Here is a 24705-nt window from a genome sequence, read left to right as displayed (position 1 = left end):
CCACATCAAGGGCTAAAACTATATTAAATCACCTATAAAACCAGAGAAATCAACTAGGTAGCTAATTCCTTATGCACCTAGGAAAGGAAGCCTAAATGACTAAGAAGAAAAGCTAAAAATGACAAGAGATACCTGCAGACAAAAATGAACTCCTAGTGTGGAACCATTTCGAAAAACTATTGAACAACTCATCAGTAAACTTCACTACAGGTGCTTTGCCAGAAATAATGTGTTTGAAACTGCACTAAAAATCCAAAACATCAAGAAAGCACCTGGATTGGATGGTATAACATTAGAAACCATTAAACACAGAGGAAAATAGCTTTGGAAACAACTGTTAAATATCTGTAATACAGCTCTAACTTCATCCAATATTCCAGTGTTTCTCAACCTGTGGTATGCGACGATGGGACAGGTGGTCCGCAGCCAGACTTAAATTAATTAAATAAATATTTTTTTTAAATTATCCAAACAAAACAAATTAAAATTGAATAAGTAAGTAAAAATTATTCAAATCAAATGGAGCCTTAAAAAACAAACAAATAGCGTCAGAATCTTCAAATGCATAAGCAATAAAATTATATTGTTTTTTTCACTTCACCCATTTTATTATTCTTCATTCTGCCGCTAAATTTGTAGCTGCAGAATGACGAATAATAAAAGAGGGGTAAAGTGAAAAACAATTTAGTTTATTGCTTCCACCTCCCCTTGCTGTTTTGTCAGATTTGAAGTGAACATGTGTTATCCACATTTCAACCAATTGCTTGTGTATTGATTTTTATTATTGAAGGTTTCCTTCAACCAAGGCTCAGTATATCTTCAGAAGTGTTAAGTGATACTTGAACAAAGTGTGTCGTGAGTTAACCGCAATATTTATATATTTTTCAGAAAGTTTTTTAATAATGGAAAAGTGGCTTAGAACTAGGACTTTGAAAAGAAGAGCAAATGAAACAGGTAATGCTAACCCTAATTGTAATACACGTATTGTAACGGCCAGTGAATCTGATACTATTAAAGTAGAAGAAATAAGCATTTCAAAGAAAAAATACAGTAGGAAATATAACAGTGTATATTTGGAATTCAGGTTTACTTGGTGTGGAGATGAAAGCGAACAGAAACCTCAATGTGTTTTGTGTTATGAGGTGTTGTCAAACGAGTGCATGGAACCTGCGAAACTCCGATGACATTTAGAAACTAAACATTGTGATGTGAAAAATAAGCTAATTGAATTTTTTCAGCGATGCTTCATCATCATCATCATCATCAAATTCCTGCCATGTACCCTCAAGGGGTGTACAGGATATGATAGCACTACATGAAAAAAATTACATCATTATTAATTTCCTATCTACAATTTTCCTCCAAATCAGTCTGTTACTTGTCAAGACTCCGACATTATCAGAACTTATATTTCTATCGTCTAAAGCACTTTGTACTGCATCAATCCACCTATATCTTGGTCTTCCTCTGGGTCATTTTGCTGCCAACCTGTCAGAGAACACTTGTTTTGCTAATCTTTCCTCACCCATTCTGTTTAAGTGACCATACCACCTGAGATTAGCTCTGCTAACACATTCCTGGATGCTGACAATGCCCAGTTCTTTCCTAATATCCTCGTTTTTAATATGATATTGCCATTGATGCCATTTGTTCACACCTATAATCTTTCTCAGGACTCTCATATCTGTGGTCTCTAGTCTTTAGTCAAGTGTTTTACTTCTGACCAAGCTCTCAGATCCATAAGTTAAAACTGGTTTAAACACTGTGTATACAGCTAATTTAATGTTCCGACTAATTTCTCTCTTATTCCATATGAATTTATTCAATTGACTTCCCACCATACCAGCTTTGCTGATTCTGTTGTCTATTTCTATATTTAATTTACCATCTTCAGTAAAAATCGCCTAAATAGCTGAAATGTTTTACTTGTTCCACAGGTTCTCCATTCACAACACAGTTGACACTTTCAATGATTCTGCCTATTTTCATTGTCTTTGTCTTTTTATTGCTGACCTTCATACCATATCTATTACAACAGCTATTCAATTTAGTCAGAGAATCTTGCAGACTTGTAGCAGATTTATTTAGAAGTATAACATCATCCGCATAAAGCAAAGAGCTGACATTAACATCTCCAATTTTGATATCATGTTTAATACCACTTTCCTTCATAATATGATCCATATAGATAATGAATAACAGAAGGGATAATGTACATCCTTGTCTCACACCAGATTTAACATTAAACCATCTTCCTGTACTTCCTTCAATTCTAACTGCTGACTTACAACTCAAATAAAGACTAAGTATTGCTTGATATAATGCCCCATTCACACCATATAACTGCAGCGTATTGAATAGCTTCTCTCTTGGCACCTTGTCATATGCCTTTTCCAGATCGACAAAACTTAAATACAGATCTCTGTTATATTCCCATGCTTTCTCGACTATTTGTGAAGATCTGATCCTGACAGCCTCTATTTGGCCTGAATCCAGCTTGTTCTTCACCAAGCTTTTCTTCCAGAATTCTTCTCAACCGTTTCTCAAGTATACTCGCATAAATCTTGCCAGAAACACTCAGTAGGGAAATACCTCTGTAATTCTCACATGCAGTTTTATTTCCCTTTTTATATATGGGTACTATGAGAGCTCTACTCCAATCATCGGGAATTCGTCCCTCTGTCCAGGCTTTCTGAACTATGCAGTGCAGCCACTGTAAGACCTTTATACCACCATATTTCAGCATTTCTGGTCGAATATCATCTACTCCTGCTGCCTTTCCACATTTCAAGCCTTTGATGGCTTTTTCTACTTCAAGTAGGGATATGTATTCCTGACGGCATGCCTGGTCAGTGTTTTTTACTACTGTGCTGTCATCACTGCTTGTTTCATTTAGCAGTTTTTCAAAGTAATTACTCCATACTTCAAGGATATCTTTTTCTCCTGTTTTCATGTCACTTTTATCATCTCTAATTCCTTTTACAGCACTCTTTCCTCCATTCTTAAGCTTCTTCAACAACCTCCAGAATATTTTGCCACCTTCTTGATATTTATTTTCTATATTCTTGCCAAAGTCTTCCCATGACTTTTGTTTAGCTAGTTTTACACAGTGTTTAGCATTCTTGCATTTGTCTCTATGTTCTCTAAGAGCACAAGCTGACTTATTTGACAGGAACTTTTGGTATGCTTTCTTCTTTTCCTTCACTGCCTCTTTAACTTCCTGTGTCCACCAGGGAGTTCTGATTTTTCTATCCTTGCAGACAACCTCACCACATGCCTCTCTGGCAGAATCAATCAATGTTTTCTTCAGAGTTTGCCAATGAATCTCCAAGGTTTGATTCCTGTTATCAAACTCTTTCATTTTTTCTTCAATAATCTTTGTGTATTTCAGTCTACAGTTCACATCTGAGAGCTGCTCAACTTTTATTCGCTTTAAAACTTTCTTACATGTTATTCTTTTCAATATGAAATTCAATTTTATCCTGCTCAAGACTAAATAGTGATCACTTCCAATTTCAAATCCTCTGTACACTCTGGTGTCCTGCACCTGGGAGAAAACATCACTATCGACAGGAACATAGTCAATGAGACTTTTTTTATTCCTAGCCTCTTCTCTCCATGTGAATTTGTGCACATTTTTATGTTGGAACATGGTGTTAGTAATAACCAGTCCATGTCCTGAGCAGAAATCCAACAGATATTTGCCATTATTATTAGCTTTGCTTTTTTTCTCCAAATTTTCCCCCCCAAAAAAAAAAAAAAAAAACGCTTAGGGACATTCAATCATGGGAAAGATATAATTTCAGCCATGGGTTCCATTAATAGCAAAGCTCTGGAAGCATCCTATCTCTTAAGTTTGTGCATAAAACAGGACCTCATTGTATCAGGGAAAATTTACTACTTCCAGCTATAAAAGATGTGGTAAAAACTATGTTTGGCAACAAGTTACTAAAAGATGTTGATTTCATTCCTCTTTCAAATGACACTGTTGGTCGCAGAATTTATGATATGTCAGGTGAAATAGAATCTCAGTTAATCGAAAGAGTAAAGAAGAGCCCTTATTATGCGTTACAAATAGACGAGACTACTGATGTTACAAATGATGCGCAGTTAATATGATACATAAGATATGCGCATGATAACAACATTCATGATGATATTCTGTTTTGTAAAACTTTATCATCCCAAACAACTGGAGAAGAAATATTTCACACTCTCAATAATTACATAATACACAAAGGGATCCAGTGGGAAAAATGTATAGGCTTCTGTTCAGATGGAGCTCTTACAGGCAGGCATAGTAGGGTTGTTTCTAAAGTCAAAGATGTCATCATCATCATCATCAACTTCCTGCCATGTACCCTCAAGGGGTGTACAGGATATGATAGTACTACATGAAAAAAAATTACATCATTATTAATTTTCTATCTACAATTTTCCTCCAAATCAGTCTGTTACTTGTCAAGACTCCAACATTATCAGATCTTATATTTCTATCGTTTAAGGCACTTTGTACCGTATCAATCCACCTATATCTTGGTCTTCCTCTGGGTCGTTTTGCTGCCAACCTGGCAGAGAACACTTGTTTTGCTAATCTTTCCTCTCCCATTCTATTTAAGCGACCATACCACCTGAGATTAGCTCTGCTAACGCATTCCTGGATGCTGACAATGTCAAGTTCTTTCCTAATATCCTCGTTTTTAATATGATATTGCCATTGATGCCATTTGTTCACACCTATAATCTTTCTCAGGACTCTCATATCTGTGGTCAAGTGTTTTACTTCTGACCCAGCTCTCAGATCTATAAGTTAAAACTGATTTGAGAACTGTCTTGTATACAGCTAATTTAGTGTTCCGACTAATTTCTCTCTCTATATAGGTCAAAGAAGTAGCTCCAGATATGAATTGGGTGCATTGTTTCATACAGAGGGAAGCGTTAGCTTCCAATGGAATGCCACCAGAATTTAAAACTATGCTATAGAACACTGTCAAGCTAGTTAATTTTATTAAAGCTCGACTGTTAAATAACAGGTTATTTTCAGTACTCTGCGATGAAATGGGCAGTGAATATACACAACTTTTGCTTCATTCTGAAATTCGCTGGCTTTTCAGGGGCAAAGTACTAACAAGGTTATTTCAATTAAGGCACGAAGTTTTATTATTTGTAAATGAACGTAATTCTGATTTTGCATCACTTTGACGAAGCATGGTTATCAACACTATCCTATCTTTCAGACAATTTTTCGAAATTAAAGGAACTAAATCTCTCCCTTCAGGGAAATTTTTTACCTGTTCTTGATGCCTACGACAAAATAAAGGCATTCGAGAAAAATCTGGTTTTATGGATTAATTATGTAAAAGACAGACAATCTGCACCTTTTCCAACATTGGAATCCTTTTTAGTGGAAAATAATATTTTTGTTCATTCTGAGTTTGTGGAAAGGGTTTGTGACCACCTCAAAAACCTGAAAAGGAATTTTGAAACATATTTTCTGAATAACTTTTATAAGAAATTTCTGTGGGTTCACGATCCATTTCAGGTTTGCAGTCACGAGAACGATCTTTCGTTATCGAAAAAGGAACAGTTAATTGAGCTTTCAAGTGACAGTGGACTTAAAATGCACTTCCGTGATCTTGGTTTGGCTCGATTTTGGATCTCGCCTTCAGTGAGAAGTGAATTTCCGAAATTATCTGAAGAAGCAGAAAATCGTCCTGCAGTTTTCTACAACCTGTCTTTGTGAGAAAGGATTTTCATCGCTCCTTCAAATAAAAACAAAATACAGAAATTGTCTTGGTGTGTGTGTGTGTGTGTGTGCCGATCTTCGACTGAAGTTGACCAATATTGAGCCAGATATCCAGCAACTCTGCAAGGGCCAAGAAGCTCAACCATCTCATTAAAAGTAAGTAGTATTATAATTATATCATCTTATTTATTTGTTTAATAAAAATTAAAACTTTGTTCAATGATGATACACTCTTAATCGTTTACTTCCAATTTAATTATGTTTCCATACGTATTCGAAACATGCTTTTAGATTTATTGTTATAAATGGCACAGTTTTTCCGAACTTTGGTAATTCCTACATAGGTTTTTTTAAAAAAATTACAAAAAAGTCAAAACGACGTATAGGGAAATAAATTAAAAACACTATGTTTATTTTTGAAGTAAAACTTTAATTCCAACATTCTAAAATGTTATTTTTCTTGCTTTTCTGTTGCAAAATCGTCGATCACATTGTCGAAATCTATTTCATCACTCAGTTGCTGTTTTATAGACAATAAGGCAAGATTTCATAAACGCCAAAGAAGGCACTGCCAGGGGTGGATTCCCCCCCCCCTCCAGCTACGCCTCTGTAACTTAGTGGTCCGCAGAATTGTTTTAGGCATTTTACAGTTGAGAAACGCTGCAATATTCCATCACAATGGAGAGAAGGCCTCATAATACCCCCCCCCCAAAAAAAAATCTGAACAACGCAGAAAATTATAGAGAAATCATGCTACCTACTACACTGAAAATCTACAATAGGTTGCTCCTAAACTGAACGAAAGTTATGTAACACCTCTTCTACTCAAAAAATCAGGCAGATTTCTTGAAAAAGAGAAACACTATTAAACACATCCACTGCCTTAGAAGGTTGCTAGAATGATCATTCTAGCAACCTCAAAAGCCTTCGATTCAATCAACACAATGGATGTTAAAAATTCTCACTTATTATGGAATATACCCCTAACAACAATCAAAGTAATGGCATAACTGTACCAGAATTATCATGGAAGAGTTAATGGAGAGATGACTGAGAGCTTTCTTTCCATTAGATTCTTCAGGGAGACTCTTTGGCACCATATCTTTTTTATTATTACCCTTGATTATGTATTCAGATTCACAGGAAATGAGTATGGAATAACTTTTGAAGAATGCAACTTAGAATCCACCTTCATCTACATTCAGTGCTCTTGTTCTCTACAGGCCAACTAATGGACACACAGAAAGACCAAGAAAACAGTTTTGGCAATACATAAGCGAACTTCTTTTTGAATATGAGACTCTTGAACTATCTTCTATACCATTCTTTAAACATTGTTTTAGAAGCAATCACAGGAAATATTTTTAGCACAAGAGTCAACAAACAGTACATTTAAAAAGTCCTACATTCTTTTTTTATCATAAAGTTTTGAGATAAAAAATTTGTTAAAATTTTTTATAATGTATTAGTAGATTTGTTTTAGTAATAACTGTAAACCTGATTAGAGAAAAGATTAATCAAAAAGTATAAAATGCTTACTGAATGTGGGCCATCAATAACTTTGACAATGTCACGTACTTGGATATTATTCTGTTCAGAATCAAGAGCAACAGCTCGACGAGTATCTTTTTTCTTTGTAACTGCTTGATGTTTGACAGTCACTTCCTGAAATAAAGACAGGTAACTGAAAAATAACAACTACTAACAGTAATAAGTCTACACAGCCCAGTTAATAAATTCAAGTTCCTTTCATTGAAAAAAATCTAGGTTAAAATTCTATCCAGAATGTGAAAGGCCTAAGGACTGCTGAAAATGAGTTACCCTGTCTTATATAAAGGTGGCAGTGTTTTTACCTCCAGGGAATTTTAGTTTTTTTGTTTTGCAGGAGAGCAAAACTGATAAATGCAACTGGTAAGCATAGTAGAAAGGCATAACCATGCTATCTCAATAATTAGATGAATACATATAGTCAGTTACTGAGCCATCACAATCCACCGAGCCTAACACACACATTCAGGTGAAGAAGATGACATAATAATATATATATAGACAAGATAAGCTATTGGCAGTGCTTCATCTTACAATCAGCATTAGTAAAAACAACATCGTAAGAAAAAGTACTGTATTTAGCTGCTAATATTAATGGATTTCTAGCATCTTCAGAGAACAATAAACTGGCATAACACACATAGGCACTAACAATTACAGAGTAGTGCAAACAATTGAAAACTGTAATGGTCATAAGAAAAAGAAATAACATCCTATTCCGGTGAAGTGAGATAAAAAAAAATCCAAAAGATAAGACAAAAATCAAAACTGCATTCTGATTTGGCTAAATTGTACTATTATACATTATAATAGTACAACATAAGACATTGTACCCAAATATGTTGTCACCAGGTTACATAACTCTCATGTCTCCATCAAAGAACTAGGCAAACACTGAAAAGTCAGCTACTAGAACAACTTCATACTCAACAGAATCGAAAATAGTTACCATCGATGTCATTAACAAAAAGTAGTGGCGCTAAAAAAGAAACTTTCTTTTTTAGCACCACATTGATAAAAAGAAACTGTAGATAAAATACTAAGTCAAGAGTGCTACTCTTTAACACTATAACATGTTATAAATGTGATAGCATAAACAGTATATTCCAAGTAGCTTAATAACAGATTCCTAGTACCATCTTTTAAACATTGTTTTAGAAGAAGTTGCAGGGAATATAATTACTTCTTCAGCAATTAATATTCCTCAATATAGCTTTTATGCATGATGCATAGAGTTTCTGAAATATTCCTTTCTCAGCCAGAATAAATGGTGAGGTCTTGCTAGAAAATGGCTACAGTGATCAGCAGTAAATAAATAGATACATTTATTGAATGGTAACCACTTTCATGTACAATGATGTGGCAAAATTTAAAAAAATTGAATTTGAAATAATGTAATATTCAGATTTATGGTCCCATGAATGGTTGTAATATAGTAGACAAATTTTTTTATTACAGAGGACATAAAGAAAAAGGAAGTTCTTGTTGGAAACCTAAACAGCAATGTTTCAAAGACAAAATGTTTTGGGAAAACCTGGAGAAAGGGTAGGGCTAATAACAATGGCAAGTACTATCTTTGTTAGATGTCTATTCAGAGCATAGCTCTTAGGACATTATTAATACCATATTCTAACTTAAAAATGTGAATAAATTGATGTGGACAAAGCATATACAAAAGAAGAAAAGTCATATTGAGAAGCTACTTTACTTTGCTCAAAATTTCTTTATTGTATAAGTGGATATTAGATCCATCATTTCCTTATTGCATTTTGTAACATTAATTTTTTATCCTTATCCAACAGGAACAACATCTGGTATTTATTGATCTGGAGAAAGCGTATGATAGAGTGCTAAGGCAAGAAGTCTGGAGGTGTCTGAGGGAGAAGAAGGTATCGGAGAAATATATCAGGTTGGTAAAGCAGATGTACAGAAATGTGAAGACAAGAGTTCAAACCTGCTGGGAGAGACAGAAAGTTTTCCAGTGACAGTTGGCTTGCATCAAGGGTCAGCATTAAGTCCGTTCCTGTTTAATATTGTGATGGAGGTGGTGACGGAGGAAGTGAGAGAAGACGTGCCTTGGACTATGTTGTATGCAGATGATATCGTGCTGTGTGCAGAATCAAGAGAAGAAGTGGCAGCCAAACTGGACAGTTGGAGGAAAGTATTGGAAGAGAGAGGTATGAGACTGAGCAGAAGTAAGACCGAGTATATGTGCTGCAAAGTGGATGGCAGCCAGGAGACAGATCTGGAGCTGGAAGGAAATGTCATCAGGAAGGTCAGTGACTTTAGATACTTAGGTTCAACAATGAAAGAGGATGGTGAGGCTGAGAAGGAAGTGGGATGCAGGATACAAGCAGGATGGAGGAACTGGAGAGAGATGGCTAGAGCGCTATGTGATAAGAGGGTGCCAATCAAACTAAACGGCAAAATCTACAGGACAGTAGTGAGACCAGCTATGACGTATGCTTTGGAAACTGAGGAAAAATAACATCAGCAGGATGGAGGTAGCAGAGATGAGAATGCTTAGGTGGATGTGCGGTGTGACCAGAAAGGATCATCCGAGAAATGACTATATAAGGGGAACAGTGAAAGTTATGAACTTGGAGCAAAGATACAGGAGGCAAGGTTGAGATGGTTTGGTCATGTGATGAGATGGGAGGAAGAGTATGTGGGAAGAAAGGTCATGCAGATGGATGTGCAGGGGAAGAGGAAGCGCGGACGACCAAAGAAGAGATGGAGGGAGATGGTGGAGGAGGAGGACTTGAGAATGAAGAACTTGGATGTCGCTACAGCCCAAGACAGGAAGTTGTGGAAGACACTCACCACAAACAGTGACCCTACTTAAGTGGGAAAAGCTGCAGAAGAAGAAGAATTTTTTATCCTTATCACTCTCCGAATTCTGAGAAGTGATCACAGAGACTTATCTTTCACACTTGATTTTCTTCATTTCAAACCTCCAGCATGCAGTTTTTTGGGAACATTTTTTTCAAACAACTACTTGGACTTACTAAGTACACAAATACTTAGTAAGTAATTTGAACTAACTGGTTAATAAACAGAACTGTTCAGTTTTTTTTTTTTTTTGAATAGGAGCACCAAAAAAAAAAAAAAAAAGTAAATAAAATAAAATACTGAGACATGAGAGTGCTGTGAACTGAGAAAGTTTGGGAACCTCTGAATTCAGCATGTCCTATGATACTTAGGATGAAATATTTACTTATTAAAACTTATTACTGTGGTTACGTGTGTTTGTTTAGTTATGAATTCTCCACAGGCTTCATTGTACAATAAATGAAATGAAGAAAATTAAGTGTTGACACAAGGACTACATCCGTTTTCACAAGTAAAGCTATTCTGGTCTTGCAGACCATGCTCTGGATACACGCCACAGCATACGGTGGAAGAAAGCTACAGTCATACACCGTAGCAAATACAAATTCAAAAGACTATTTATGAAATCAGCCTCAGCCCTAAGAAACTCTCCAAACCTCAACAAATTTGGTTGCATGAGACTGCCCCAAATTTGGGAGGCTTACATCAGTAGACCTTCAGCCCAACGGCCAAGAACACCTACTTAGCCCACTATAGGGCACCATCAGGACTTTTAAGAGAACAATAGCTTCATCACTTCATTCTCAGTTACTGTGTTGTAGTGCCTACGTGCACGTGCCTTTTTTTGTAAGTTCCTTTTGAAGATGGAAATATCAGAAATATTTATTATAGTGTAATTTAATTTATATTCGTATCTACATTGTCAATCCCTTAAGTGATTTAGTTATACAGTAATTAATTTAACATTTTTATTCTAGTCATTTCTTTATATGTATGAATTGTGAAGTTCTGATAACATATAATGTGTGTTTATACATTATTTAATTATTTAATTATTTCTAGTCTCGTTTCTGTACTACTTTTGCTAATACCCCAGATGATGTCAGTCTGATGACTCGTGAAACCTTAGAGTTATATTTTATTAAACTCGTTAATTATCTTAAAACAAGTGATCTCAATACCGGCAACTATCTACGGAATCTGAAATCCTGCTCCAAACATCCATCTTTTTCAAGATTTCAAGCCATTTCAAGATTCCAATAAGCAGGATGGTGATCTCGCACCAGTGTATCGCCCACCTAAAGACACTGATAAATATCTGCACTCGTAGTTTGTTTGATGGAAAGCAGGTACTATTAAATCAGCCAACCAGGCTAGAAAACTTGACATGGTAATATGATAAAATGTATGTAAAGGGTCATTATTGTTATAGCAAGCAAAACACCTTTAGTCTCTTCAAAAGCAACCTCCTTATCATTCTGCAGTGGGATCAGAACAATCCAGAACTTCAATGCTACCAAATAACGGTCCTATAACACTTCTCATAAGAAACAGCTCATTTCACTCTCCTTTACTTTTGACAATATTCAGATCTCCAGTAAGGATCAGATTTATCTTTTTGGGCTGATTTGCACCTGGGTATTTCCTGACATGAACATATTAAATCCACAGCCTCCTCAATCTTGAAAACATTTGGTGTCTCTTTTGTTCAACACCATACTCTTACTCTGTATACAAGGGTTGTTTGGAAAGTTGGATAAAAAAATAACTTAAACACATTTTTTTGGAAAAAATTGTCGTGAAAATACTAGCATGGTGTCTATGAAAACTGTAGTGGTGGTGAGCAGTAGATGGCGTTGGTGTCAATGATGCAAGTTGTTGTGGTTCATTGTAGTTGGAGGATTGAGTGGTGGAGACAAGAGAATTGTAGAGTAGTAGAGTAGGTGCCCTTCCTCGATGAGTCTTTGGACTCCCTGGAGGTGTCATATAATAATAATAATAATAATAAAATAATAATAATTTTCTCCAAGTCCTATGATAAACCACCAGGTGTTCATATAACACTTCAGATTTCTTCTATCTTTCTTCCTTCCTGACCACACATAGTACTCTTATTCATAATAGTGTTTTGTAGTATAAACACCACCATTAGGGAAAAAAAATTATTTATTGAACTTACTAATATCTCGCTAGCTTTTTACATGGCATCATCAAAGCATAAATTACAACTGCAACCAGCATATAGTACAAGAATAGATAATAGTAGAAACAATTGATATTGAAACTGAAAAAGAACTAATGTCCTAAAACCACCCTCAAAGAGCAAATTAACCATAAAGTTAATTTGGAGAAATCAGGTTATATTTGGTCTCAGAATGACTTTTCCCAGATCCTGGGCAAAATAATACAGCTATGGCAGTTGAGGGAGTGCTTATAGCTGATGTTGATTCTAAAAATAGTCTCGAGACCTGTAGTAACTTCTTTATAGCACAGATGTCTTCTTCCATTTAATCTTGTGTGAAAAAATATCAAGAGCATGGCCTACCAGTGCTGACTTGCCATGTGGATGATTCTGGTTGTAGTTTGTGTTCTTCAGGGTAGATGTTAACCAATCTACAAATCTGTTCAAAGTATAAGAAACTTTATGCACTCCAGGATGTGCAAGAAGTTAAAGATGATTCTTAGGAGAAAGGATGAAGGTAGCTAGCAAAATAAGTGGTTTGAAAGTGGCATGGAGATTATATTTCTTGGAAACTTGAACTATCTTTTCTGATGTACCTAGAATATAAGGAATTATTTTGCTGTGATCTTGTATTAGTTCTAAGGAGGATTTTTTTTTCTTGGGAGGGAGAGTGACCTATGAAAATGTGTTTCATAGGTATAGGTACCTGAGCTCATTTCCAAGAGCTGTGTCATTTGAACAAATAGCCATAGCTCAAGCGTTAAGTTTTTTGAGAATGCTATACTGTTGGGCTGAGGGGTGATGTAATTGCTTATGTAAATATCTTCCCATATATATGGATTTTTTTTAAACAGAAAAGGATAATGAATCATTTGGTAATCAAGTCAGTAATGTCTAGAAAAGGGAGACAGATCTTAAACAACAAAATTATATGATAACACAGTAATAAACTGAAAACAACAGTACATCATCAGTGTGCAGAAACTAGCAAATCAAAGAACAGGAATACATGGTTAGATACAACAATTGGTTTACCAATTAAACATGATTGCCACAAGCTAGAAATTAATAAAAAAATGTATTTTTAAAAAATATTTTTAAATATTAATAAATTTAATATATCAAAAATATTAAAACTATTTTTGATGTTTACATTGCGTAGTAGTGGAGAGATTGGGGATATTTATGTCCCGGTGGATCTGGGCGTTCCCCTGATGAACCACGGGGCATCCAGTATCATTCGCAGGCACTTGTTCTGTAGTCTTTGTAGCTTGAGGATGTTTGTCTTGGAGGTATGGCTCCAGGCTGGGGAGGCATATATAATTGTGGGATGGATCACTGTCTTGTACAGTAGAATTTTGTTTCTTGAGCTTAGTTTGCTGTGTCTGTTGATCAAGGGGGTATAACTGGGCAATAACTTTTGAAGCTAATCTCCCAAAATTTTGGGACAGAGACAATCGTTCTGATTCAGGTCAGGCCGATGTAAAAGGTCTTCACAACTTTCTATGAAAAGGCATTCATATTTAAAATTGCTTCTATAGAGAAGATGAGCTTCAATCCCACCAGATACTGTGTTTAGCATCAATACTAAAAGCCAGACCTGACTTTTGTGGTTTCACATATTCAATGTAATAGTGATGTCCATTATTTTTTTTCCAGAGAATGGCCTGTCTGTCCAAAGTATGTCAAATTACATTCACAAGGAATATGGTAAACATGGCCGATATGATGTAATAGATGTGAAATTTTGTTCGTAGAATATGGGAGAATAAAGTGCTACTTCTTCAAAATTCTACCAATGACTTCAGAGATACCAGAAATATAAGGGATCCCTTATTTCTGGTATTTTAGCTGACGTTTACCAGATTCCTTGTGAGTATAATATAATAAACTTTGGGTGAATAGGCTGTTCTATGGAAAAAAGAATAAATGAACATCATTACAACACTAAATACATGAAACCTCAAAAGTCTGGTCTGGCACAGCACAGTACTGATCCTAAACACAGTGGGATGAAGCTAGTCTTCTTCATAGGAGCAGTTTAAAATATTGCCTTTTAAATGAACACCTTTTAAAAGAAAGTTGTGAAGCCTTTTTAGATTGGCATAACCTGAATCAGAACAATTCTCTCTCGCTCTCTCTCCCAAAATTTTGGGAGATTTATATAAAATGAGAATGTTCAAAATAGTTTTATTATTTATTAACATTAATTTTGATATCTAGCTCACAGCAACCATTTTTAATTGGTAAACCAACTGTTGTATGTATCTTGTATTCCTGTTCTTTGATTTGCTTGTTTCTATACACTGATGATGTACTGTTATTTTCAGTATTAAACTTTAACCATGGTCATCATGTAATTTTATAGTTGTTTATAGTTATGCCATAGGTAAAGAGGAGATGGATGTTGCTTTCTTTTTCTATCTTAAAATGTATTATTGGATGTTGGTTCTTTAAATGGGCTAAAATTGTATTTAATGCATCAAAGGCCATAAAGCAAGTAGAAAACTACATCATCCATACAGCAAAACCAAACTAATGGTTTATTTAATATGTATTGAGTGCTTTGTTTTCCAAATCTGATTTTGAAAAGGTGAATTGTAGAAAATGTGCATCCTGCCCAGACACAGTTGAGCATTTAGATCCCTTCATGGCCCAGGCATAAGATTGACATCCTGGCATGATCATTACTGGAATCATGGCTTATGAACAAGCTAGGTTCAGAACAAATAGGGGGTTGTCAGGATAAGATTTCTACTTTAAGACAAACAGTTGAGAAATCATGAGAATACAACTGGAAAATGCATACAATAAGGTGACAAGAAAAATGATCTTCAGAACATGACTATCATGTTTTGTAAATGAGATATTATACAAAGCAATATCTACTCTACATTCAACATTATAATTAATTAACAAATTAGTTATAATTAACAGTTATTTAACAGTTAATTAGCAATTATAATTAACAAATATAAAAAGCTTTAATGTGTTTACATGTCAATAAATACACAAATGTGAGTTGTCCATTGAAATTAATATAACATGGATACAAAATAATTATGCATGAAACATTTAATATATTTCATTATTATGTCTGTTTGGGTGATTAAAGGATGTGCAATGAGGTGTATGACAAGAATAATGCTAAATAAATCTGGTACAAATCACCACAACCTTGTTAACTAAATAGAATAACTGCTGTAGCAAATTTGGAATGAAAATCAGCAATAAAAAGACAAAATCCTAGGAAAATAGAGAGGGGGGGACATCGAAAAATTGACTGCATTTTAAATGGAGAACCTTTCCTATTTAGACAATTTTTCTGTTAAAAATGGCAAATTAAATATAAGAAAACATGCAAAACATAGAGTTGCTGCTACTGATGTAAATACGAGGGTGGTCTGAAAAGTTCTCGGCCTCATCCATAAAGGCCAACACTATCAATACGATTTATTATTCTAAGTTGGTACATCTGTCATAAGCATCCATAATAAAATTGAGTACCGTGCCGTTATAAAATTCTTTGTAAAAGAAGATTTAACGCCAAAAAAAATTCATTTGAAGTTCATAAAAGTTTATGTGCACTCTTTAAACGTGGCCATACCAGCCTTCAAGATGATTCACGTGAAGGACGTACAAAAAGTGTAACAACACCAGAAATCATTGATCAAGTGCACGATATGGTACTGGATGATGACAAGTCGAGTTGAGTGAAATTGCTGACACTATAGGCATTTCAAAAGAATGTGTAGGATATATTTTGCATGAAGAATTGCAAATGCAAAAAGCTTTGTGCAAGATGGGTGCCGCACTTGCTCACAGCAGATCAAAAACGCACTCACATGAAAATCTCTGAACAGTGCTTGGAGCGTTTTAACAAGAATAAAACTGATTTTGTGCATTGATTTATTACTATGGATGAGACTTGGATTCACCATTACACACCAGAATCCAAACAGCAGTCAAAATAGTGGACAAAAACTGGTTGTTCAATGCCAAAGAAGGCAAAGTCGGTTCCATCAGCAGAAAAGGTCATGGCATTGGTATTTTGGGATGCTAAAGGCATTTTGTTTATTAATTATCTTGAAAAGGGTAATTGGGGAATAATATTCCCCGGTTACACTTTTTTATTTATTATTCCGATCTTTTCACCAGACCAGACAAAAAAATTTGTGAGAAAAGACCTGGTTTGCAGAAGAAAAAATTCATCTTTCATCAGGACAATGCACCTACCCTCAAAAGTGTTTTGGCAATGGGAAAATTAAGGGATCTGCAATATGAATTGTTAGAACATCCACCCTATTCCCCAGATTTGGCTCCCTCTGACTTCTATCTCTTCCCAAAACTAAAACTCTTCCTCGCTGTTCAGCATTTTTCTTCAAATCAAGAGGTGAAGGTGATAGCAGCTGTAGAGGGGTATTTTGCAGATCTTACTGATAACCACTACAGGGATGGGATAATGGTGCTGGAGAATCGCTGGAATAAATGTATTAGTCTTAAGGGAGACGATGTTGAAAAATAAAAATAATTTTGAAATTATAAATTCGTTTTTTCATTGTTAGGCCAAGAACTTTTCAGACCACCCTCGAATTATCTTTTTTTCAAAGTTGTCTTTTTAATGCAGAAAATCAGCAAGAAAAAGACAACTATGCAAAAGGGCTGGAACATATAAAATATCAGTTGCATTCTCAATTATTTATAGAACTAGTTTAATATTTCACTTAAATTAAGTATGAAAATACCAAACAGAATATTCAGAGAAGTCATGTTAATTAATTAACACAGAATAAAGATAAATCAGCAAAAACACTAAACTATCAGTGTATACAAAAAACCTTGACAGTAATTCTCACTTAAAGATCAGAGGTGGGTTAAAAAAAAAAAGATCAAAGATTAGAAACCACTGATATGGAATGATGCAGTTAGTAGTATCTTAGAAGACTGAATTGTATAACCTGATAATACTTGAGATATGACAAATAGCAGATTAGTTTTGAACCAAATTGTTGGAAGGAAGCTAGATGTAAACTAAATTGTGTAATATTATCAGAGTATCATGTACACCCATTGAGATTATGAGAACCATGTAGCTGTACAGCTACACAGTTCTCATAATCTCCCCACTGTATGTTAACCCATACAGCTATACAACTCTCTCTCTCTCTACTGATAAACATGCAAATATTGGCTGCACAGCACCACTAATGGGGTACAAAAACAACCTACTGATCCCAAGTGTTTTAAGTGTGAGAAAACAACAGGTTGTTGTATTCCAACTTTGTGAAGTGTTATTACAGCTACACAGTTCTCATAATCTCCCCACTGTATGTTAACCCATACAGCTATACAACTCTCTCTCTCTACTGAAAAACACACAAATGATTGGCCATCTGGAAGTCCTGATCCACTGGAGTTCAAAAATTGTGGTCAGAGCTTGAGAGAACAGCCTGCAAGAAATAGCATGCCAGTATTGCTAGCCTGAAGGTGGATTTGGAGTGAGCAGTGGCAGGATGTAAAGTTTTATTTTTTTTTCTTTTTTATATTATATATGTTATATGTCCTATGTATTTGTAAAATTGACTAAAGTTTTTACCTTTATTTCTTCACTCACTTGCGTTCTATTAACTTTCCCTTTCTTCTACTTCCTACCTTGCTTTAATCTCTATCGCACGTATGGTCGACTTTATTTTTGATCGCCGTCAGCTTTATGTTTATGATGTGCCCAATCTCTCACACTCTACAGTCTAGCAAAATTTTTTTTTTTCCCAACTGCACCAGCCAGACTGTACTTTTGAGAGTGAGTGATCGGGATATAGATTAATGACAATACAGGGATGCGAAACCTTAGTCGGAGCTATCTCTTTATCTTATTGCATCATTATATCAGTTGTGACAACATAATACTAGCACACAGGTTTGCAATTTTTTTGAGATATTTTGGAGATAGTGCATTGACAAATATCAGATCAGCGTGGCACCAGATTCCTCGCTGGGTTCGAGTATATTGACCTTATCAGGACGAGGATCAATGCCCTACCCACTCGAGTCTGCATAACTCGATGGGGTAGTGACGACTCAAACTGTAGGGCTGGCTGCCACTACAGTGAGACTTTGTCACACACAGCCTAGTGCTGCTTCCGCACCCATGGGGTCCACACGTGGAGGCACGACGCTGTGGTCTCCATTCTGAACAACCACTTTAAGAACAAAGGTTGGGAGACCACGGTGGAACCACATTATAGGACCTCCATGGGTTTGCATAAGCCAGACTTGGTGATTAAAAGAGATGGTGATGTTTAGGTAGTTGATGCACAGGTGGTGGGAATAGGGTGCCCACAGCCTATAGCCACAATAATAAGGTAAACTATTATAAGAATAACCAAGATCTAGTTAGTAAGAGACAGGAGGAGCATGGATCAACTCCGAGGGTTACCAGCGCCACCATCTCTTTACATGCCATATGGAGCGCAGATAGTTAGAAGAAGGAAAGATAGCACAGAAGGATATAAAAGTTCTTTCCTTGAGGGCCCTACAGGGCACACTGGTGGCATGGCGTTGCCACCAGAGAATGACTACAATGATAACCAGAACAGGCATAGGTTAAAACACTTGTAAAGGCATAGGCCTATATCAAATATGGAAGAGATGTCTGGCCGTAATGTAAGGGTAGTACTGCCCATAACCAGTACAAAGATTAATATAAAAAAAAATAAAAATAAATAACAAGTGGTGTACCACAAGGATCTGTGCTTAGTCCACTATTATTCAATCTATACATTAATGACATTGGAAAGGATTTGGCAAGCGACATACAGCTATTTGCTGATGATGCAAAGCTCGGTAAGATAATTGGGAATGCTGCTGATATGCAGTACTTGCAGAATGATTTGAATAGGCTGGAATTATATGCAGAGGGAAATGGATCGTATTATATTGGTGGGATTACGTTAGAAGAAACTGATGAGGCTGGGGATCTTGGAGAGTTAGTGAATAGGAAATGGAAGTTCAGGGGCCACGTGGCAAAGATTGCAAATACAACTCAAAAGATAATTGCAATGCTGAAACGTTCACATGTAAGATAAGGCTATCGTTTTGTCTCTTTACAAAGCCTTGATAACATCTCACTTGGTCTACTGTGCACAAGTCTGGTCTCCTGGTTTCCGTTGTGATTCTGCTATATTGGAGAGAGTACAAAGGAGAGTGCTAAAAATAATATCAGGAATGTGGAATACTGATTATGAAGACAGATTGAGAATTTGTAGACTGCACACACTAGCAAACAGGAGAAAGAGGTGTGATATGATTGAGACTTACAAACTTCTTAAAGGGTCATACAGGATTTCAATGGATGGAATTTTTCAATTTATGGAGGGTGGGAAAGGGAGAAGAGGGCATCCTTGGAAGCCGAGAAGGAAGGCCACTAAGAAGAGGATGAGGGCTAGATTTTTCTCTCAGAGGGTGCTGCGTGATTGGAATGAATTGCCATTGGATGGTGTGAATGCAAGCAGAGTGAATGAATTCAAGAATAAGTATGATAGCTGGTGTGTGTAGTAAGTGGCCTCCCTCCATGAGTCTGATTCCCTGGTGGTCTCTCTTAATCTGAATAATAATAACTGCCTTTGTTAATGACCTTCTGTTTGACCATAGGTACACATTGTCCAATTCCCCATTTCGATGTTTGATCATATCACTCTACTCAGCATTGCTTGCCATTCAAGATGATTATTTTTAATACAGAAAATATGTTAACTCATCTCTTTCTATCAATCTTTCTCCTGTTTTCTCTTCCTTTCTATCAATCCTATTTATAACACTGAACAGCAAGATGAGAAAAAGAAGATTTCACTTATGGTGTTACATGACTGTAGTTAATAAATAACATTTTCAAGCAGAAAAAGAAATTCAGATAGAACTATCATTAACTTGACCAGGGATCTTTATTAACTCAATTTGGATTTTCATCTGCTTGTGGAGCTTTTCCATTTTTCATTTGGTATATAGCTTCATGTACTTCTTTATAGATAATTGGTTGTTCAAAATTATTTTCAATATTGGAGTTACTTCTATTGTCCCATACAGTGTTATCTGATTGATCTTTATGAAGTTCTTTGTAAAATTCTTCCAGACTTTTGATAATTCCTTTTGGATTTCTTGTTACTGTACCATTATTTTCTTTTATTGCTACTAAGTGTTTGTTTCCAATCATCAGGCTTCTGCTTAGAATTTTTATATTTTTGTTATTTTCAGTGATTAGTTCGATTTTCCTAGTGTTATAAGTTCTGATTTCATGTTTTACTCTTTTCCTGATAGTTTTGCGTAATTCTGATTATTCTATTTTTGAATTAGAGTTTTTATCTTGTTTCATATCTCTTCTCTTTTTCATCATATTTATGGTTTCCTGTGAAAGTTTCTTTTCTTTTATTCTTTCATAATGAAATTTCTTTCATCATCAAATTCCTGACTTAAACCCTCAAGGGGTGCATAGGATATAATAGTACTACATGAAAAATTTACATCATTACTAACTTCCTATCCACAATTTTTCTCCAAATAAATCTGTTACCTGTCAAGACTGCAACATTATCAAAGCTTATATTTCTATCTTCTAAGGCACTTTTTACCATATCAATCTACCTATATCTTTGTCTTCTTCTGGGTCTTTTTCCTGCCAACCTGGCAGAGAACACTTGTTTAGCTAATCTTTCCTCTCCCATTCGGTTTAAGTGACAATACCACCTGATATTAGCGCTGCTAATGCATTCCTGGATGCTAACAATGTCAAGTTCTTTCCAAATATCCTCGTTTTTAATATGATTATTGCCATTGATGGCATCTGGCAATCTCTAGTCTTTGGTCAAGTGTTTTATTTCTGACCCAGCTCTCAGATCCATAAGTTAAAATTGGTTTGTACACCCTTTTGTATACAGCTAATTTAATGTTTTGACTAACTGCTCTCTTACTCTATATAAATTTATTCAGTTGACTTCCTACAAGACCAGCTTTTGTTGATTCTGTTGTCTATTTCCATATTTAATTTACCATTTTCACTAAAAATTTTGCCTAAGTAGCCGAAATGTGGAGAACCTGTAGAAGAGGACTTGTTCTACAGGTTCTCCATTCAAATTGCAGTTGATATTTTCAATGCATCAACCTATTTTCATTGTCTTTGTCTTGTTATTGCTGACCTTCATACCATATCAATCATATCATATCAAGGGAGGAATGGGAAATATGTGTGTAAAAGTTCAGCTATGGTATACAAACGTGATAATGATATAAATGCCTCTGAACATGGTTATGAATGTGGCAAAGGAGTGGAAAAATATGCTTTGGGTTCGGACCTTTTAAGTATGTCTGGGGAGGGAAAAGAGAAAATTCTAGAACAAGACCAAATACACTGCATATCAAATTATAAGAAGAGGCTAGGTTGTAATTTATTATGTCTATACACAAATGCCAGGAGCATTAGAAACAAAGGGGCTGAGTTTGTTGCTTTATTGAATACGATGCGGCCTAAGATTGTTGGCATTAGTGAAACCTGGCTATCAGAATCATATATGGTAAGTGAGATCGAGTGTAATGGATATACTATTTTTAGGAATGACAGAAGAGATAGGAGAGGAGAAGGAGTGCTACTAATGATATACAAGAAAACAATGATGCTAACACTGTCCCATGTAGCGATGAGTTTGAGTCTATTTGTGTGAAGTGGAGGTTAACAGAATGAAATATATGGTGGGTGTTGCTACAGACCTGGTAGCTCAGTTGCAGGGGACGAAAAAATGCATCAGCGATTTACCCTTATGGGTACCAGGCGAATGATCATTATAGGCGACTTTAATTTTCCAAACATTGCTTGGTTAGAAGAGAAATCTCATGATCAGAAAGAACACGAATTTATTGAATTATTTCGAGATAGCTTTCTCAAGCAGCATGTGAAAGAAGGAACTCAAGGTCAAAGAGTGTTGGATTTGCTCATAGCATCAGAAGGGATCTCTGTCAAGAATATGGCTATTTTACCACCAATTGGTGACAGTGATCATGTTGTTCTTTCTTGGGAAGTATCTACTTGTATTGAAGCTCTGATTAAATCAGGCTACATGCTGAATTACAAAGCTGGAAATTATGATCAACTCAGAAAAATACTATCTTTGGTCCCATGGTATCAGTTACTGAATGGAAAAAATGTCAGCAATGCATGGGAATCTTTGAAAAAGTGCTTGAATAAGATGGTATCTGAATGTATCCCTAGTGTTTGAAGAATAAATAGGTTGGAAGTGAAATGGATGTGCAACCTTATTAAGCTAGAAATCCACAAGAAGAAGATGATGTGGAAAGAATATCGTGAGAATAAGAGTGAGAGGAGTTATGAAATATATAAAGCTCAGATACAGAAAAGTAATGAGTACTGTGAGAAAAGCTAAAATGGAGTATGAAAAGAAATTGGCCATGCAAGCTAAAGGCAATCCAAAAGAATTTTATCGTTATGCCACAAGCAAAAGAAAGAATGAATATGGAAGAATAACTTTATTGAATGCAGATGGTACACGAGTGTCGGAAGCTAAGGAGATTGTTCAGTTAATGAGTGCTCACTTTGCTAAAATATATCAACCAGGTGTATGTAGTATGGTGCATGGAGCTACTGCTACGTTGGATGAAGAGTTAGAGGTTCATGAAAATGAGGTTGAAGAGCTCTTACATAACCTAGATAAGAATTTGTCAATAGGGACAGAAAGTTTAAAGGAACGTTCAGCTGAATTGGTTAGGTCTTTCACACATTTGTATAACTTAAGTTTTGGCTCAGGAATGATACCCAGGAATGGAAGGAATGTATGATAGTTCCATTGCACAAGGGTGGTGCAAAAACTGATGTTTTGAACTACCGACCTATTAGTATCTCTGGTGTGGTAGTGAAGATTTTAGAGAAGTTGGTAAGAACTTGCATACAGAAATGGATAGACAAGCATTCTATACTCTGCAAGGAACAGCATGGGTTTACTAAGGAAAAGTCATGTTTTAGCAATTTGCTCATATTTTATAACGATGTTAGGGCGGAGTTGGATAAAGAGAATGGATACGCTATGATAATGTTGGATTTTTCTAAGGCATTTGTTAGGATACCACACGATAAATTGTTGTGTAAACTGGAGAATATAGGATTGGAACATAATCTATTGACTTAAATCAAGGGATGGTTGACAGACAGATATCAAAAAGTGGCATACAGTGGGTGTGAATCTGCCAGATTTAAAGTAACCAGTGGTGTACCTCAAGGTTCAGTCCTTAGGGCATTATTGTTCAATCTATACATAAATGACATCAAGCAGGGTCTATCATCAGATTTCCAATTGTTTGCTGATGATGCAAAGATAGGCAGGGCAATCAGGGATGCTACTGATATTCAGCAATTACAAAATGATTTGAATAGACTGGAAATCTGGGCAAAGAAAATGGCTGTCAGTTTAATGTTAGTAAGTGTAAAGTTATGCACTTTGGTGTGATTAGAGTTCCAGCAGCATATTATATTAGCGGGGTGATGCTACAAGAAATTGAAGAGGCAAGGGATCTTGGTGTATTGGTGGATAAGAATTTAAAGTTCAGAGGTCACATAACAAAAGTTGCAAATAAAACTCAGAGGATAATTGCTATGTTGAAGCAAACCTTGACATGTAAGGATAAGGAAGTAATTTTGCCTCTTTATAAGACTTTGATAAGACCACACTTGGATTACTGTGTGCAGATTTGGTCTCCAGGTTCCAAGGGGGTAAAGAAACTGAGGAAAGGGTGCAAAGAAGAGTTACAAAGATTATATCTGAATTATGGGATTTAGATTATGAGGACAGATTGTGAGTATGTGGATACAGACTCTCTATAGTTTATAGAGGTCTATAAACCTTAGAATGGCTGTTATAGCATTTCAAATGATGAAATTTCTAGTTATATGGAAAGCGGGGAGAGGACATGGGGACATCCATGGAAGTTAAGGTTGTTCTAGAAAGGATTAAGAGCTAAATTTTTCTCCCGGAGAGCAGTGAGTGAGTGGAATAATTTGCCGTTACAGGTAGTGAGTGCATCTAGTGTAAATGAATTCAAAGGAAGATAGCTGGGTTGGGTAATTTACAGCCTCCCTTGATGAGTCCTTGACTCCCTGGAGGTCTCAGATAATAATAATACTATTACAACAGTTATTCAATTTAGTTGGAGAATCTTGCAGACTTCTAGTGGATTTATTTAGAAGTATAACATCATCTGCATAAAGCAAAGAGCTGATGACATTGACATCTCCAATTTTGATATCAAGTTTAATACCACTTTCCTTCATAATGTGATCCATATAGATAATGAATAACAGAGGGGATAATGTACATCCTTGTCTGACACCAGATTTAACATT

At 35.7% G+C, this 24705-nt stretch overlaps 1 protein-coding gene across 1 annotated transcript in view; it reads right to left on the bottom strand.

Annotated features, from left to right (window-relative positions):
* The window catches only part of Spt5 (Transcription elongation factor subunit Spt5), a 428434-nt gene that overhangs the window by 118335 nt on the left and 285394 nt on the right, over window positions 1-24705 (bottom strand). The window contains 1 exon segment of the mRNA XM_090408290.1: window positions 7286-7411. Within this exon segment, the coding sequence (XP_090264416.1) occupies window positions 7286-7411 (126 nt within the window).

The sequence above is a fragment of the Typopeltis vanoorti genome, chromosome 18 (assembly GCF_054136105.1).
Source record: "Typopeltis vanoorti isolate ZY-2024b chromosome 18, IOZ_Tvanoo_1.0, whole genome shotgun sequence".
NCBI classification, from domain to species: Eukaryota; Metazoa; Arthropoda; class Arachnida; order Uropygi; family Thelyphonidae; genus Typopeltis; species Typopeltis vanoorti.
Note: the sequence above shows the minus strand (reverse complement) of the source record. Positions and strands in the feature narration are given on the sequence as shown.